Source organism: Sycon ciliatum, chromosome 7, assembly GCF_964019385.1.
Source record: "Sycon ciliatum chromosome 7, ocSycCili1.1, whole genome shotgun sequence".
In the NCBI taxonomy this organism is placed as follows: Eukaryota; Metazoa; Porifera; class Calcarea; order Leucosolenida; family Sycettidae; genus Sycon; species Sycon ciliatum.
The window spans coordinates 9,290,524-9,309,720 of NC_088649.1; the positions used below are offsets into that span (position 1 = coordinate 9,290,524).

General features: G+C 48.5%; 2 protein-coding genes across 2 annotated transcripts; both read left to right on the forward strand.

The window, feature by feature from the left end:
* Positions 1 to 1,520: 1,520 nt before the first annotated feature.
* Positions 1,521 to 8,095, forward strand: LOC135820928 (endoglycoceramidase-like). Its single transcript, XM_065333988.1, has 3 exons — positions 1,521 to 1,826; positions 4,866 to 5,054; positions 6,208 to 8,095. The coding sequence occupies exons 1-3, from the start codon at positions 1,701 to 1,703 to the stop codon at positions 7,585 to 7,587; spliced, it is 1,695 nt and encodes a 564-aa protein (XP_065190060.1). The 5' UTR covers positions 1,521 to 1,700; the 3' UTR covers positions 7,588 to 8,095.
* Positions 8,096 to 9,216: 1,121 nt separating this feature from the next.
* LOC135820929 (putative mediator of RNA polymerase II transcription subunit 26) lies at positions 9,217 to 17,904 on the forward strand. Its single transcript, XM_065333990.1, has 3 exons — positions 9,217 to 9,476; positions 10,764 to 10,948; positions 15,683 to 17,904. The coding sequence occupies exons 1-3, from the start codon at positions 9,364 to 9,366 to the stop codon at positions 17,320 to 17,322; spliced, it is 1,938 nt and encodes a 645-aa protein (XP_065190062.1). The 5' UTR covers positions 9,217 to 9,363; the 3' UTR covers positions 17,323 to 17,904.
* The last annotated feature ends 1,293 nt before the right edge of the window (positions 17,905 to 19,197 follow it).

Genomic DNA, 19,197 nt, shown 5'->3' on the forward strand with positions numbered 1-19,197 from the left:
TTATTACTGGTGTACTGGGTCTGTCTTTTGTACCTCTGACACTGACTCTGTGTCTACATGTAGCAAGGGTCATTGTTTCCTAACAACTGCTAACAAAACTGGAAGTGGAAGCACCAATATGGCAATACATGTATGCCTACCGACATAGTTACCATGGTTACACACAGAGCTAGCCCTGGTCAGAGAAAATACTGTGTAAATTCGACCTCATCGTGACTGAAGTAGCGCCCGGGCCGGGACTATGGTCCGCGATACCCTCTACAGTACTCCTCCCCAGTAGGTTTAGCACGATAGGATTTCACCAGGGAGTCGTATATACCACTCCCTGGATTTCACAGAGCTCCATGCAGCAGCACTGACACTGACTCTGTCAGTGACTGTGATCATGGTGATGTTCTGAGACTGACTACGCCATGGAGCAGATTGGAGGGTCTTCGCTACCTCCCTTGGCTTTGCGGTGAGAGACCTCCCAAGTACATGACTGATTATTGGCCATGTACCGTATTATCTCTAATATAAGCACAGTCTCCAATAATAGCACGTCTCCAATAATAGAACACCTTGGGGCGGCATTCAAAAAATAAAGTGCTCAGTCTCCATTATAAGCACTAGGCCTTGACAGATTATGCTAGCATAATTTTTCGCATAATTCCTACCAAAATCGAATAATCGCATTTTTCGAGGCAAATTGCATACGAATCGCATAAAATTGGACTAATCCGCCTGTTCGCATCAAATTCCATACAGTTGTACATGTTCTACAAGTACAAGTACAAGTAGACACACCAGGAAGGCGTAGGTTTACGACTCCCTTGATAACATGTCCAGTCCACTACAATCAGTGACCAGGGTGACGGTCATAGCTAGGTCGGACAGTGAGTTGACCCCGTTGAACTTTTGCTACTACAGTACAACGCCCTCTACAAAAAAATTCACCTGTTATTTTGCACAGAACCATCATATACATCAGCAGCATATGTGAGCATAATGCCGCATAATATGATAACTTTTCGCATAATAATAGCATAATTCTGCAATTTTTTCAGCAATGCGAAAAGCATAATTTCACGAAAATATTAGCATAATCTGTCAAGGCCTAATAAGCACACTGTGTAAATTCATTATCTGTACCGGCGAAAAAATCCCTGAAATGTGTGTGTCATACATGAATTTGGCATGGCAACATGCCTCTGAAAATGGGGCTGAAATAATAATGGAACAGTCTCCAATATATAAAGGAACGTCTCCATTAATAGCACGGGGCGGAGGTACATTGAAAAAATAAAGGACCGTGCGGTCGTTTGCAGACTGAGAGTGCAGTGAGAAGCTTACTTCCAAGCCACACGCGTTCCCCTCGCGTGCGGCTCGGCAAGTCTGATCACGAGGGCAGGCGCTAGGCGTCGCTACCGCCTGTTTTGCGGCTGACATGCGGACTTCGCGTTTGAACAGCAGGAGATACGATCCGACGTCGACTCCGAGTCGACTGCATGCAGTCCGAGGATCGACAGTCGACAATTTTTTGGATTTAATACACAGAGCCACAAAGACAAAATTGAAGAAGTACAGTCAGTACGTCTTTCATGCTGGTTAGTCAAATCTGTGGTTGCGATCACAGGCGGACAGGTTGAATCGTGTCGCATACAGCGATTTCGAGAGCGTTCCTGATTGCGCACGGGTCCGTGCGGTCTGAGCAAGCAAAGATGACGACGACGCCCTTGATGATCGGCAGGTTAGGCACGGTGTCGGTAGCCGCACTACTCCTAGCAGCGTGCTGTTTGATGGCAATGTCATGTCTGGCAAATGCAGACGATACAAATACACCAGAGGTAAGTGCGAGAATAGCAGGCGAGAATTTGCGATTGAAATGTGACAGTATTGAATGAAACAATGAAAGTGAGAACAACCAAGATGCGTGCACTAGCGAATGCTGCTGATTTTGTTCTCACTTTCATTGTAACAACTCGCACTTGTATATTTCAGGGATGCCATTATTATAGTATTGAATGTGTTGGAAAGATGACACTCTGTAAAAAAAAAGCATGGTATCAATCACAGGGTACGGGAAGGTAGTAGGGTCCAGCGGATAATGCTCCGAAAATGTTCGTATAATGCTAACCATAAGGCTCCAAAAACCGCCTTATAATGCTGATTACGCAAGAGGTACACAAAAGGAAGTATATAGGGCTGTTTCTGCTGATTATAATGCTTCAGCAAGGGATGTAATGCTCTTGGTTTGGGACAAAAATGGAAGAAAGTCTGCACATTGTCAAACTTCCAGGAAATTATGCATATCGTCGATCTACATCTGAAGTTGCCACCTTATCTCTCACGAGCTCCACTACTTCTTAGTACTATAAGACATGATCGCTTCTCCATTGATTGCTCTCCATTCCAACTTTGATGCAGGGTAGCGGCAGAATAGTCGGTGTATCAAATCCCTCCCCTAATTATCCATGTAGTGAGAGATGAAACCATTATTGCAGGTAGTCATTCATTGTTGGGATGAAGTTAATCTTGGCAAATAGTATTCCTGCCTGCAGACAAGCTGTCACTGCATCCACTCTGTGAATAATGTCTTCATCTGAAACACGAGACGTGAGGCCAGCTCCTGAGATCCGATCTCAGATGCCAGAGAGCCCTCCCATTTGCGGAAATCCTGAAAACACGTGGTCAGAAGTTATTTTGCCACTCTACATCCTTTGCTTGTGCTCTCATCTTCTCCTTGAGATGGTGTGTAGACGTATGGCTTGCCACAATACTCTTCCTTTCTGATAGCATTTGACTGTAGGCCTGGCATTACAACCGTCCACAACTAACTGTACTCGTTTCATCAGGAAAGTAAGACAGGCGCTGCTGAGCAATCGACTTGGTACTGAGTCCATGAGAAATTCTACTTCGAAGTAGTTCTTTTCGAGCCTCCTGAGCTGGACTCGGCAAAGGCAGTTCTTTTGGAACGAGCTCTTTCTGTTTATAGCCGCTCCTTCATCCTGGTCCAAATTTAGCAATGCATCAGTGTCTACTTCAGTATCACTAGAGATGCTATCGCCAGAGCCTCTGGCACAACTAGAAAACTCTTCTTCGTCTGTTTGATATTCACTTCGCGTATGTCTCCTCCATAGCTCTCCATTATTCTAAAAGTAAAAGAAACCTCGTAAATAATTGCTCCGGATTTGTGTCACTTGAACTGCCTCGGCCTCGGTTGGGCATGCTTCACAAATGGCTTGTATACATTTACCCGACCACATCGCTACAAGTACAATCATAACGTTCTTATGTAGCAATAGTTATGTAGCATTAGTGCTAAAAGTATTACGTGTCTGTACACAATCACAAAGTCATACGCCGGTTCAATGCATAGTGCTCAAATGCACGGAATGGGCTGAGCGCAGTACGCAAGAGGTACACAAAAGGAGTAAAATAGGGCTATTTCGTTGTTACTCAGAGTTTCATGGCAAAAACCAATCATCAGACAACATCTCATGAATCACACGATCATGATTGTAGCCGATTGTTGCCAAAAACCTGGGATTTCCCGATATTATCCCCTATGAAACTCGTTATGCCGCTCGAACCTCACATAATGCTCGATTTGTTCCTTTCTAATGCTCCATAATGCTCTGATGCTCGGATAGTCATACAATGCCGAATATAATGCCGAATATAATGCCGAATATAAGTATAGATTATAGACCGGTTAGGAGGTCTATACAGGATATATAGACCGAGTAAAAGACCGAGGTCCCCCGAGGTCTTTTACGAGGTCTATATATCCTGTATAGACCAACTATGAGGTCTATAATCTATTTATCGTGTTCTCCACGCAATAGTTTCTCTTCATATACGACATATCCTTGTAATTCTAGTATTATACTATAGCCTATACCGCATTGTACTGCATTGAAAGTCAAGATCATTGTTTAAACTAAGTTCAGCATCGGTAGCACAGTGGTTGGGTGGTAAGGAAGAGTGACTGAGATTCACAAGGTTGTGGGTTCAAATCCCATCTTGTGTATTTCTGCTTTCTTCAAAAATTTCTTTTTCTAAGTTGGAGAGAAAATTTCTAAGTCCAAGAAGTTCTAAGGAGTCAAATATATCTCGTATTTGACTAAGCAGTCAAATACGCGATATATTTGACCGCTTAGGTATCAGGGAAATTAGTGGGGTCAAATACTAAGAAGGCGATAATGCCGAATATAATGCCGAATATAATGCCGAATATAATGCCGGCATTATCCGCTGGACCATAGTAGGTAGGCTACTGGAAGTCTGTTCGACCAAATATTACACAGTAACAGTCAGCTTTGCGTATAACGACACTCGGCGGGGCATCAGAAAAGTGTCCTTATTCGCGAAGTGTCCTTATACCCGAAGTCTCATTATATGTATACAGGTAGAATGGACTTTGCTCTGGGCATGGACATTCTGTCGTTATTCGCGAATTGTCGTTATATCCGCAGTCGTTATTGGCGAAGTTGACTGTATGTCCTGATGTTGGATAGATATTTCACGTAGATGTCGTGCTAAGGAGTGTTGGGAGTGACAAAGTTAGACAAACCTGTGCTTGTCTGCATGACAATGCAGTAGAACCTGGTTTAAGCGACCACCGGGTGGCAGCTGCTCACCTCCCAACGCTTTAGGAGCTGCCTCTGCGCCTTGATCCTTGAAGGGTGGTGGCGTTCCTATGGATGCGGAAAACTCGAGCCCCTAGCCGCGTCTGATGCGAACTGTGACAATTAATTTGGGTGGCCGGCGTCATTTGTTCGTTTGGGACTGGACACGCAACTTGATTTTTCAACCATTTATTGTACAATTGCACAATGTTTGTGTTGTGGAATGCTGTGTTTAACCTTTCTGTTGATGTCCAGATACACGTTGATGATGTAGCGCCCGCTTCTCCTGCCCCGGCCAGTCTGCCGCGTATCCAGCTGAACCCTGCGACACGTCAGTTCGTCAACACGGAAGATGGCCGCTCTGTCATCTTCCACGGCCTGGCACAGAACAACAACGGCATGATGGTACAGGTTTCCAATGATCAGATGAAACTAATGGCGGACGTAAGTAATTGCACACGCATACACACCCACTCACCCACACACACACACAAGCGCACACATGCACACACACACTCCTTAGACCGTGGACGCCCATCGCTAGTGCGATGATAGCATGCGAGCTGAGCAATACGGGCAGTGGCACTTCAAGTCACCCACCCGGTTAAATGTTCGCACACACACACACACAAAGACACACAAACACACACACACACACACACACACACAAACACACACACACACACACACACACACACAGACACACACATACACACACACAAATACACACACACACACAAATACACACACACACACAAATACACACGCACACACAAATACACACGCACACACACTCACATACATACACACGCGCACACACTTCTGTTACCATGGTTACTTACACCTGCCCATCGCTGAAACGATGATACCAAACAAGCTTTGTTAAACATAGCCACTTTTGCTGGGATCACACTCTTCAACAGCTTGTAAGGCTGATGAATTCACCACCACTACCTTTAGCATGGTCTACAGCACCCAGCAGAATAGATGATTGAAGTGGCTTTTTTCCGGCCAGTGAATCCCCTTTTTTAATTTATTTTTTTATTTTTTTCGCACACACGCAGAGTTGTGGTATACTCAAGAGTTTCACACTCAAAGCCATCATCGGGTCACCTGAGTACCCTGTTGGTGAAGTCGGTGTTCAGCTGCTTGTTGAGCTTTCTTTGAACACTTCTCTATCTTGGTAGCCATGCAGAGCAACTGATCCTGTGTGGCGTACAGCGCTTTAGATGTGCATGCTATTGGAACAGGGGTTTGATGGAATGCCAGCCAGTGCTGTCAATTCACGTCCGATTCTAACTACTTGTAGGATGAAACACGACATCAGTTTTAGCCAGGTGTTTGCAATACATCACTACGAGTGCAGACATGTGGACTGACTGAGAAAAGCCATGCAGGACTGTAAAGTCAAGGCCTCCCATTCTCTCTGTGTTTGTGTGTGCGTGTGTGTGTGGGGGGGGGGGGGAGAGTGCGTGCGTGTGCGTGCCTGCTAAAGGTCCAACAGTTTAAAGATGTCTGTCTGTCCGTCTGTCTGTGTGCACGTGCATCTATGTGTATATGCTTGTGTTTCTCTCTCTCTATCCTGTGCGCACTGCAGTGGGGCCTGAACATCGTGCGTCTCGGGTTCCACTGGCACCTGGTGGAGACCAGCCCGGGCACCTATAACCAGACCTACCTGGGCCTGCTCAAGGACACGGTGGAGCGGTTCGGCGCGCACGGCATCCGCGTCATACTGGACATGCATCAGGACAGCTGGTCGCCGTTGTTCTGCGGCGGGCACGGCATACCGGAGTTCTACTCGCAGCCGTACAACACCAGCGAGTACCATGGCAACGGATCGCGCGCATACCCGCAGCCCATCGCCGCGCCCGAGTACCAGCCCGACGGAGTTCACATCAAGAACTGCGATCGCGTGGATGCCGCCGTATTCGGCTGGGCCACGTCCTACATCACGTACTCCACCGGGGCGGCCGCGCAGCGCATGTACGACAACGACCAGGGGATCCTGGACCGGTTCGGCGAGTTCTGGCGCATGATCGCCACCATGTTTCGTGACAACCCGGCCGTGCTCGGGTACGAGCTACTCAACGAGCCGTGGCTGGGCGATGCGCCACTGGCACTGGACGAACTGGATCCGGCCAAGAACGAGCACTGGAACCTCTGGTTTCCCAAGGCGGCCGATCGGTCTAACATGCACACGTTGTACGCACACCTGGCAAAGTACGTGCGACAGGTGGACAACGCGTCGATCGTGTTCTTCGAGCCGGCCACCGGCGGCAACTACCTGGACGCTTTCCCGATCGGCCTGGTCGAGGGGCCGGGCGGCGCAGAGTACAACGATCGCCAGGCGCTGGCGTACCACGTCTACTGCCCCGTCGTGCAGTGGAACAACGCCAGCTCGTTCATGCAGCAGCTGAAGAGCATGCTGAACCTGGAGGTGTGCGACCTGTTCCAGAGCCCGCTGTTCGACGTGCGGCGCAAGGACGCCGAGCTCCTGGGCCTGGGCGCCATTCTGACGGAGTTTGGCGCCATCAGCAACTCGCCGTTCGGAGTCGACATCATCGACTTTGTGGCCGACCGAATGGACGAGGCCCTTCACAGCTGGACGTTCTGGTACCTGACACCAGAACCCGATGAGGAGGCCAGTGGCGAAGTGAAGGCGATATCGCGTACATATGCGCGTGCCGTGGCCGGTACCATAATGAGTATGACATTCGACCACCTCGACCAAGGTCGGGGCAATTTCACCCTGACCTACGCCCCGAGCTCCGCCCCGACCACGTTCCGGGCGCCGACCGAGGTCTACGTGTCCCCGTTCTACTATCCGGGCGGGTACACGTGGAGTACGCTACCCGCTGGTGTGCTCAACGCCACCCAGTCCACTCTCAACCCTAACCTGATGCTGTTCGCACACACCGCAGCTGCGCACAGTGCGGACAGGATCACACTCCACATCATCGGCAAAGCAAGTGAATGAGACCGGCCACTTGATTGTGTACTTGTGTTGCAAGATAGACTGGACACGTGATGATCGAATTTTAGAAACGTTCTGCTAACTGAACAGGCTTACTTGTTTTTACCATTGTGATCATAAAGTCATAATAATTATTATCATGGGTATGAGAACGCATGCCAGTTTATGGTTGTAGAACGTCAGTACCATCGTCTGTGTCGTGCAATCATACTGTCACAGTATCGCATGAGCTGATTGTTTTTGTAGCTTGTAGTTCCTTGGTCCTTTTCTTTTCTATAGATTTATAATAATTATTACAAGTGATTTACGAACGGATGGGATCTGTTTCATGAAAAGCACTTTTTCTACTTGAAGTCGGTGAGCCCCAGCGTGGGCGTGTGTGGATTCTGCCCGCCTGCCATTGTGACCACCGGTAGACTACTATTTTCCAGGTTTTTCCAAAAATGGCGATGACACAATCTGAATCACAATTACGCACATATCATGTGGCCAGAGTAGCCTTGATACGTTATGTGCTCAGTGCTGTTTATGCATCGATGGTGGCATGAGTCAGGAATTACCGGCGGAATGAGGTCCATGTATGTGCTGCAACAGCCATGCCGTCAACAAACTATTACCTGTAATGACGTGCCTGTGCATTGTTGTAGAATCTACATGAAGACGATTGATTGTGTGCACTACAAAATAACAATGTAAGTGGCCATTGCCGATATCAACGCTGAACGTAACCCTGATCATGTGGTGATATAGCTTCTCCTTCCGGCGAGTCATGCAACCATTTTTGAAACGAGGAAGCATCACAGTACAGATGCTACAGTGGTCACGTTGTCTCGGAACATTTTGCTCAGTCGTGTTCCACTGCATGTGACAGTACAGAACAGACCGGGGATGGTAAGGAGGTCCGATAAATACCAATTCTGTACAAGTACAACGGTGTCAGGGGAAAGGAACTCTCCCAGAGATCACGGGGATCTAGCCGAGCCATGTTTCTTGCACAACCAGGAGTTTACTTTTTTTGTAGTAAGTGTAGATCTACATGTAGCACTGATCACAAACGAAGTAGGGAGCACGGTCGTCTTCAGAACAAAAAAATAAAAGTGAAGCGGTCTATGCAAGACTGGAGCCTGTCACAGTCAGTATGTCTGTGACCAGTTACACTGACTGTATGATCCCTGGTTAGACAATGGATTCGGATGCATACCCGCATTTCAAATAACTCCATCTCGGATTTGAGTTGGATTACCACCAGATGGCGACACGCGGTGGCAGTGAGAGAAGGAAAAAACATAAGCAGGATGACGACGGATCGACTCGAGTAGAAGAACAGAGAAGCTACAATCATGTAGTTAGCTGTTCGAGCAATTCGCTTTGGAAGCCCCTGCCTCTCTGAGCTGTCAGGAAAAACTTGACTTGCGAATGATTTGCAGGGGAGGTAGATCTACATCAGTGTCACTCGGACCAGGAATCCCCAGGATAGCTAGGGTAGCTAGCCTCTTGACCTTTTGACCTCAAATCGAAACGTCACAGCTCGAGAAGAGTGCAAGCGAATCTGCCGAGGTCAAAGTTCATCGTCACCATTTTTTTCTTCAATCCCTTCCTCCTTTATAATATTACCTTGGGCTTTTCCTTTGTTGCGGGAAATGTTTGGTGGAGTTGTGTGGCGGACCAGTTAAGCTCTTACCGTCATGATAAGCTGGCCGTGTGGATCCATTGCCTGTAAAACGCGTTGCGTTGCGTCGCGCGTAACGGTGCGAAGAGATAGGCGAGGAGAGAAGCGAAATGTCGGACACGATTAGTCAGGCTTTGGCCGATCATGGACTGTATGCCGAGATCATTCCGAACACCTACCGCATCCAGGACGTCTTTGGCAATTCCAGGTCCTACTGTCCGAGGTAAGGGCTGTGTTTGCCTCCCACATGATTTAGTAGCATACAGTGTCTTCATCTCTTTCTTTTGCATACCAGCATTGCATGAAACATTCCACAAATCCATTTTCGGACAGTTCCCCATCACACGGCTGTTCGCGCACGGACATCTAACAATATGGAGTCGTTCGGTGCGATTTACGTAACGCGGTGCAAACCTCATGAATACGATGGGAGTTTGCGTTTTGGGATGAAACTCATGTCACTCTCCGTGTGGTTCCACGATTTCGCAAGTCGAACCAGGATTTACTATTTGAAAGCGCTCGAGCGAGATACTCAATATCCAGACAATTTGAGAGAGAAGGAAGGTAAAAGGAACTCCTGCCGTGGTCAACCAGCATCCTGACCTTTTCGAACCTCTCCAAGTTGTCCCTGGTAGTCTGGATATTGACGCGCGCACTGATTTTCAGCTTCTCCTCGCCGGGATCACGGGTGCAACTTTCAAATTTGCCGATATGCACTCGAACAAACGCACAATTGGATCTACATCACAATTTCGGGGCTATCTGTGTGCTTGCTGCCTTTTTCAGCAATACCCCACATGTCTACTGGGCAGTTTCCACCAGGTCTCGGCCTCCTGGACTCAACAGCGACTCCAGCGCCATGCCATCTGTCCCCTAAATCGCATGAAAAGGTAGCTCAGCATCGAACGCACGGGACCTGAAGTTTGTGCACGGGACGTGATAAAACTTGGTGAAGATAGCCAGAAGATAGTCCTCTACCTGGGAAAACTGAAAGCTAGACTGGGAAAACTCCTGAAAGGGCTTCTTGACGCAGGCATGTCAACGATGAATCAAGGAACGAGCGAGAAAGAAGGCTTGACTTGTGCAACGCGGAACAAACTGTTCCTGAGACGAAGTTGGCCATGTGAGGTACCAGCGGAAAGCTAGTTTCAAGAGGAACACGGAATACCTGTTTTCCGGGTAAACCTGGCCTGGTAGCTTTCTAAATCGAGCGAAAACCACAGCGAAATCGGCTGCTGAGAATTTGAAAATTCAAATTTCCTTGCCGATCCAGCCCAATCGAGACTTTTGGCTGCCATCTTGTTAAATGTCCAAATTTCGCGAAAAAAAACAGCCGTGATCAAACGATCGCAACGTTTTGGTAAAACAAAGGTAATTTTCAACAGAAAAAATTAGTTGGATACTGTTCGGCTTGACTCGTGTGAGATATTGGCACAGGGTTCCGCTCTCTGCTTGCCTTGGCTGACAAGTACTGTCCCTCCTACTCTTCACTGTCCTTCCATCATGGCAGGTGTAAACGTGTTTGGTCGTCTCATATCACCTGGATCAAGTTTGACCTGCGCGGCCAGCGAGTCGTCAAGAACTGGAAGCAACGCTGCACAACTTGTGATCAGGATGTCAACCCGTACATCACCAAGGAAGAGCTTTATCGCATGTCCTGCCTGGCCGTGAAGCGAGCTCAAGCCTTGATGTCCGGTAAGAGGCTGAGCGAAGCTGCCACATTCAAGGAGCAAATAAGTGATAATACGCCTGGGACCCGGTGGTGGTAGTGGGATGTAAAAATGGATGTCGAGGAAAGGGAAGGAGTCGACACATTTCTGATAATTATGTGCTTTACGCAGTGTTCTATGAATACTGGTAGAGGAATTAGTACAATTCTGGCCTGGCCACATAGCAGATCCTGGTCTCTCTCTCTCTCTCTCTCTCTCTCTCTCTCTCTCTCTCTCTCTCTCTCTCTCTCTCTCTCTCTCTCTCTCTCTCTCTCTCTCTCTCTCTCTCTCTCTCTCTCTCTCTCTCTCTCTCTCGTTCGCTCAGGAGTCCAAGTGATTTGAGTGCATGAAGTCATACTTGTACACCCGCACCCTAGCCGGGAATTGGAGGGATGGAAAATACCTAGCCGGGAATTGGAGGGATGGAAAATACCTAGCCGGGAATTGGAGGGATGGAAAATCTCACGATGCGGGACCCTTCTCCATCCGTAGGAATGCCACAACCATCGGGTATCAGGGCCACATACAGCTCCTAAAGCAGTAGTTGGGGACCAGATGAGAACTACCATAAAGTTAGTTATTGTGATGCAATTGCTCACAATCCACTGAGCAAAACTGGTAGCGCAGTATGCTGTGATTGCCTCATCTAGGCTCTGCTAGATTCCATGTGATTGGCCGATTCCATGACTAAGGTCCTGGTATATGTCCATAAGCGCTCAAACATATTAGTGAGGTTCTGCTCTGCGTGAAACGTAGATAAATCACGTAGAAAACAGGTGTCTGGGTTAGAGTCTATGGCTTCGCATGTTTTGGATCCAGATTTCTATGCGGAGATGAGGTTCTCTACGTTGTGGCACACGCAAAGAAAGTGCTTACAGACCTGCTGAGTACCATTCAAATTAGCGAGAAAACTACCAGATTTGAAACGGGAAATTCCCAGTACACATTCCACATGACTTCTTTGCATGAACATAGAGCAAAACAAGTTTCCTATAGGTTACGGGAATGTGAAGAGTGTTCCCGATATTCTTCATGTCACGTTCCAGGTAACGTCGAGCACAATTATCATTATTTGCTATTACAATAAAGTCCGGAGCAAACACCCACCCCATTTTAGCAAGATCTGCTGGCCTGTACGCGCTGAGACTTGAACTTTTGGCCTGACCCTACGAGTATGTTACGGGACGGACTTGAAAGTTCACTTCACACCGTAGCGAAAAGTGACTACCGTAGTTCCGTGCATGTAAGCCCATGGGCCTATATCCGGATATAAGCCCACCTCCGTTTATAGGCCCATGGGCTAATAAACAGACCCAAACACCGTAGTACAGCATGTCAGTGCAGACTACATTACCAGTACCGGTACCTATGGTAGGCGGACAACCGCGCACGGACTTGTACTTTTTCGCGTGCCAGCTGCCTTCAAAATTCGAATATAGGCCCAGGGCTAAAAAACGAACCATTATTACTGATTTATTTTCCCGGAAAATGCATTATTTCGTATATTAGCCCATGGGCTTATATGCGCGGAACTACGGTACTGCTACGGTAAACTATGGCACAAAGCTAGAGCCGAGTAGAGGCTGGAGTTTGGAAGCTCGTAGATCGATAGAGACTGCACTTTTGGGCGTAGACTCTACGGCTCAACTGAAAGTGTCGCAATCCACTCGAGCGGTGTCAAAGCAAGTTACTTTCGATCTGTAAACGTTCATGGATAACTTTCTTGCTCCTCTTCAGTCACCATGAATAACCTTTGCCTTGCCTTTGTCTGTGAAGTTCGTAGTTACCGCCGGTCGGAGCTGCACAGAGCCTATATGTCAACGGACAAGTTTGTAGAATTCCCTCGGCAACCCGAAAACGAGAACGATTGTAATGCTCTTTCAGCTATGCAATCTGGAAGAGATTTTGCCGTCTTGCAACGTGAGATAGTATTTTCGCCGTGCAGGCGGTGCCATTCTACAGCACTGCATTTGAACTCCACGTCGAACTTGTGGCGTCTTGGCATGGCGAAAAAAACAATCGCTTCCAAGAACGACTGCGAAAGGATTGAATGCAGTTGGTCCCTTCTTGGCGAGGTTAGTGCATTTTTGTCCGCGGGAATTTGATGTTGAGCTATAGCGAAAGTTCTTTTGCTTTAGTCTTTGCCATAGGCAGTTCGTAGGCTTTTCATGTCTACTCGTACGAAATCGAACTTTCTGTACACCATTCATGTCCTCAGGACGACGTACCTGTGCCCTGCATTGCGAAAATAGTATAATCGAGCTGGGGTGGGCGTTTGCAGCGAAGTGGGCGTTTGCTCCGGACTTTACGGTAGTATTAAAGGGGAAGTTAAGGCTAAAATCAAAATTTTACCAGTTGTCTTCGGGGTGCTGAGTCGAATGGTCTTGGTCCGAGATAGCTGAGACGCTCCCTTCCTACTTTAATCCCAATCGAACTCGTGCACTTCCACCGAAGCTGGGTGACTGCGCCCTACTAGATGGGGATTTGTATGCAAAATGTCACTAAAAGCGCCATTTCATTCTTATAAAAGCACGGATGACCGCGATTGGCCCATAATTATTTTGTTGTAGTCTTTTGGACGCTGAGTCGACTGGTTTTGGTCCGAAAAGGCTGCGATGCAGCTTTCCTCCTTTATTCCCAATCGAACATGGTTGAACAAGCGGTCACGTGCTCCTGGGTGTCCAAATCACCTGCTCACCACGCCAGCAGGCGACAACTTTCACACCAAGGTTCAACTCGAGTGACAGGACTGCACCCAAAAAGGTCAAACAGGCTAGTAAGTTGTACCCTGCAGGCACGGTGACCAGGTGACTGGTGTACGCCGGAGCACGTGATCGCTTGTTCAAGCATGTTCGATTGGGAATAAGGGCCGAACGCTGCTTCGCAGCCTTTTCGGACCAAAACCAGTTGACTCAGCGTCCAAAAGTCTACAACATATGGGCCAATCGCGGTCATCCGTGCTTTTATAAGAACGACATGGCGCTTTTAGTGACATTTTGCATACAAATCCCCATCTAGTAGGGCGCAGTCACCCAGTTTCGGTGGAAGTGCGCGAGTTCGATTGGGATTAAAGTAGGAAGGGAGCGTCGCAGCTTCCTGGGACCACGACCATTCGACTCGGCACCCCGAAGATTACAACTGGTGAAATTTTGATTTTAGCCTTAACTTCCCCTTTAAGTGAGGTATTCAATGGCGTTGAGTAAATCTGGACGAGCATCAGTTGGAACATGGATACCTGTTCCTTGGTGAGTTCCTGTATAGACTTGTGGAGTGATAGAAAGGATCAGCGCATACCCCAGTATTCCCAGGTCTGGCCGGCTCTGTACAGCAACCGGCGTAACACGGAATCACACGGCCGTATTTCACCGAGCAGCACACGTCCTGTAAGCAGTTCAGGCGCGTGCACCGTGTGAGTTTTTTGGTGTCTGGAAACCACCTTTTTTCGGGCAACCTTGCCAAAGGAGAAATGTGCCTACTGCCGTACTGGATTGGTTATCGTGCATACGCGTCGATCGACGGGCAGTTCACATGTCCTTATTTCGAAGTGAGAGAGAGTTGCTTGGCATGCAGTTCAAAATACATTATTCTCTCTTTCTTCAGTGGAGAGTAGCTTCAGAGAGATCGATCTCTAGCTCTGGCCCGCTCCTGGATTGGCGATGACGTTCAAGAAATTTGTTTTGTCTCGAAATTTGAGTCCAGCAGGCGCGATGCAAGTCAGTTCAAGGATATGATTGACGATATCTCCTTCCAAAGTGTTGACTCGAATCAAGATCTCCACAGCCTTTCGTTCTCGCTCAGATGCGCAGCAGAGATGTTCGTCAAAAACATTGTCGACAGGAAGGCGTAAAAATGTGCGTCCATGATCCACTTGCGCTGCTGCAGAACGAAGCGCTGCTCCGGCCGCGACTCAAGGACGCGGGGCTTCGATTTTCTTCCGCGAGCTTCCATCGAAGCAAGGTCCATAACTCTTGATTGAAATCATAAGCATGATAAGGAACATTGCCAATGCATGCTGAAAACTTCGTCATCAGAACAGAAAGAAAGATAGGTCGAATGGAAGCAGCGTTTTGATGAAACGAGCATGCCTGGAGTGGACTAGTGAAGTACCTGTTATAGACTGTAGTGTAGCCTGGGCGGCTAGGCCTATCAAACTTTACGTGTTCAATACGACAAACATGTATTATTGTATATGTGCACATTGACTTTAGCACCCTTTTTGCAAATAACTGCTGGTATGTAAAAGGTAACCCGTTTTATCCTGCTACCGGTTATACCAACATTTCCATGTAACATTGTCTCCTCCCTCAATTCCTTATTAGGCTCTTATTTCTGTCCTTTCTAGTAAGTTTCTAACCCCTGGACCTGGTTCCCTCTCAGACGCGTTTGTGCAGGCATGATAGCAGTCGGAGGAGCCCCACATCTCATCCGCACCAGTGTCCATTGGTGCCCTGCATCCCTGATCTTGAGTTCCCCCTCCTCCTTAGCCCTCGCCGTTATCTGCGGCGGGATGTTCGGGGGATGCGCATGTGCACAAATACATACAGTGGGTCTCCAGATAAAAATGTACCAACTCTGGAACATTTTCAAGACTCGGTGCACGCCACTGCAGTTTATTTACTTTCTATACTCATCTCAGCTGGGGAGTGAATGCACATTCGTGTTTTCTATTCTTTCTGACCTTCATTTGTGTTCCTTGTGCCCACTGTTGATCCACATGTAGGTACATGGCGACCGATGGATCATACTCGACGCAGTCAGCCTCATGACACCACATCGTGTGAGAAATGCCAGACGGGCAAGCAGCCTTGCTGGATCGCCAAGCGCAAGCCGCAGCAAATGCAGCCGGACCAAATGCCGCCGGGTGTGTACGCTCCGCTGTGTCCGCCGGACGGGCCCTACCAGCCAACGTACTTTCACCCACAGCTCGCCGTGCAGACACCAGCGACACCACAGCCAGCAGCGGCAGCAGCAGCAGCCCCGGCAGGTTTGCAAGCCCAAGCAGTGTCGTACTACCAGCCGCAGTTCGTCGGCACAATGTCGTGCACTCAGGTGGCACAGCCAGGAGCTATCCAGGCCCAGCAAACGCAGCCGACGGCAGATTTCAATGGATCTGCTGCGGGTAGTGTTGAGCAGCTCGACAGCACATTGTCTAAGCTTAGCCTGCAGCAGGGCAATCAATCAACCAATGCCCCGCGGCTGATGCTAGCCAGGCCCTCCGCACAGGACAGGACACCGCACATGATCTCCGTGCAGATTCCAGCTTACCAAGACGCGGGCGCTACTCACCAGCTCGCCAGCCAACAGGTAAAGTCCCAAACGGTATCCTACTATATCCCGGCACCAGCCCAGGCAGCCAGCGCACAGCAGCAGCAACAACAACAACTACAACAACGACAACAACAACAACCAGTTAACCTCAATCTTCAACAGCATCACGAATCGCAGATTGAACAGACACATGGACAAGAGCAACAGCATCTAGTGCAGAAGCAGCCGCCGTATCAGCAGCAAGCTCAACAGCCGCAGCCCCTGCTGCTGCAGCAGCAAGTGCAAGTGCAGCAAGCAGAGCAGCAGCAACTAGTGTTTGAGCAGGCAGAGTTTGCTGCTCAACAATCGAGTCAACAGCAGCAGCAGCAGCAGCAACAACAACAGCAGCAGCAGCAACAACAACAGCAGCAGCAGCAGCTTCAGCAGCAACACAGAATATTTGCCACACAAGCGGCTATCCAGTATCAGCTGCAGATGCATCAGGGCCTGTGTATACCAGTGCAGCAGTACCCAACACCGCCGGACACTGCAAACCAGTCGATGGTCTCCGCTAGCGGCGAAAACTCCCCTCCTACAGCTGCTGCGGGCGCCGGCCCAGTTCACATGCAATATCAAGCCATACCAGTCTACCAGAGTGCTGGCAACATAGCGGCCGGTGTCGCTCACTACAATACCCCCACAGCAATACAACACCATCAAGGTCACACAGCCGCCGCCACACAAGCAGCAGCAGCGGCGCCATACATGCAGGCCATGACCAGCACGCCCGTCGGAGCCTACCCGCAGTACATCCAGTATTCGCCGATGACACCTGGCATGCCGCAAACACTGGCTTACCCAGCTTATCAGACGGTGGTGACTACACCAGACACGGTAAGCAACGCTGAACAAACACAGGCGTACATTGATGAAGGGCAAGACGAGGACAGTGGCTTGACCAGCGGCATTGTCATCGCCACCGACGACGACGACGGCGGCGAGACAGTCCGCAAGAACCAAACCCAGACCGCGCCGGCTGAGCTGGATGCAGATGACTCTGGCGTGCACGGGTTTTCCTCTCTTCTCTCGGACACCGCAGTGGAAAGCTATTAGGACCAACACGAATAGCAGAAGACACCTATGACGTTCAACCAAATGGTGCCAGATGTTCCGGTTCCTGTCACGAAAAAATAGATCTAGTTTCAATTGGTGAAAGAGATTTACTGCTTCTTCATCATAGATTTTATCATCTCGCTTGTTTTCGAGCTGAAAAGGACATTTATGTAACATTTATTCTCTAGAGCCAGCATATTTTTCTCCCCAGTCAAAACAAGGTACATGTTAACCAAACGAATAGAGAGAGAGAGAGAGAAAGAGAGAGAGAGAGGGAGAGAGAAAGCAAAGTATTTTATTATTATCTTCCTCGTTCTTCATCACGTCCTGGAAGCGGCACCATTGTTATCCCACCGTGTTCCCAATCCCCACAGCGTTAGCCCCGACAGGTGCAACGCATTTTTTTATTCCGACGTTCAACCTCTGCTGCGTTTGTTTTAGGCCTCTATCAAGGCACTAGCGGCATGTTACATCCAATTCCATCTCTCCGAAATCGAGAGAGATATCCTCCCCACCTTGAGCTCATTCGTGGGTGCTAGCTTTTTTTATTATCTAGAGTAAAAAATAAAATAAAAAATTCGACGGGTTCGCGTACCGGGCAGATCAAGAACAAGGAGTCGTACAACTCCCTGGTCAAGAACCACCTTTCCGCTTCCGTGGGACGCCACCACCCCATGATCAGGCGTCAGATGCGGCTCCTAAACGGTGGGGGAGGATAGATCAGAATCACCAACCAGAGGCCAAAGGCCTAAATCCCATTTGCCACGTCCATGTTTTACTCATGCCAGGCCACAAGTTCCCAATTATCTACAGTAGGGCCCCAAATATTTGATTCAGAAGCCGTTCAAGGCAGGATATAAAACTTTTACTGTCACTAACTTAGTAGAACCAATAGAATAGAATAGAATAGAATAGAATAGAATAGAATAGAATAGAATAGGGCTGTCACGGTCCAAGTAGAAACTATCCATAGTGTTGCTTGTTGCAATGGTGCTGACGGCTGAATGTGCGTTTGTGTGTGTGTGTGTGTGTGCGCGCGTTTGCGTTTGTGTGTGTGTGTGTATGTGTGCGTTTGTGTGTGTGTGTGTGTGCGTGTGTGCAATTGTGCATGTATGTGCATGAATGTGTGCGTGTCTCTCTGGCTGTCAGTTTGTCTGTCCGTCAGTCTGTGCGCATGTGTGTGCCCTTCGAATGCATTGCTGTTGCACTGCCAACTTTGGACATACAATCGACCTTGTGAATAACGACACTCGATCGGCCGTGAGAAAAGTGTTGTTGTCCGCCAGGTTAAAAGAATGCAGGGCCATTGCAGGCAAGTGGTTACTTGGTTTGAAGATCATAGTGTTGTTATCATGATGAGTTGTTGCCCAAAGTTAATACCGGTATGCAAGGTCCACTGTATACATACAAGAGCTCACTGCCCCCCCCCCCCCCCCCTGCTCTCTCTCTTTCTCTTCCTCCCCCCCCCCCCCCCCCGACTCTCTCTCTCTCTCTCTCTTACCTGTCACGAGCAGATTAGATGATATACAACCAGAACTCACAAAGGACTGATCAGCACATCAGTGGGAGCAACCAATTAATCCGTCCTTGGTCCTTGGCTTTGATTGGCAATCACTGCAGCATGCAGACTCTGGCCTTCACAATCTGCCTAAGCACTTAAAAACACATACATGTATCCCCCCCCTTAAACACACATACACATACGCACGCGCGCGCGCGCACGCACACACACACACGTACACCATACTGACCAACCACCAAAATCTCAATCCCTTGACAAGACATGCAGAATCCCTGGATTTCTCTCAAAATCCCTGGATGGCACAAAAACAAGTGAAAAAGAGCTTTTTCCGGCAAAAAACCTTTGAAGGTACA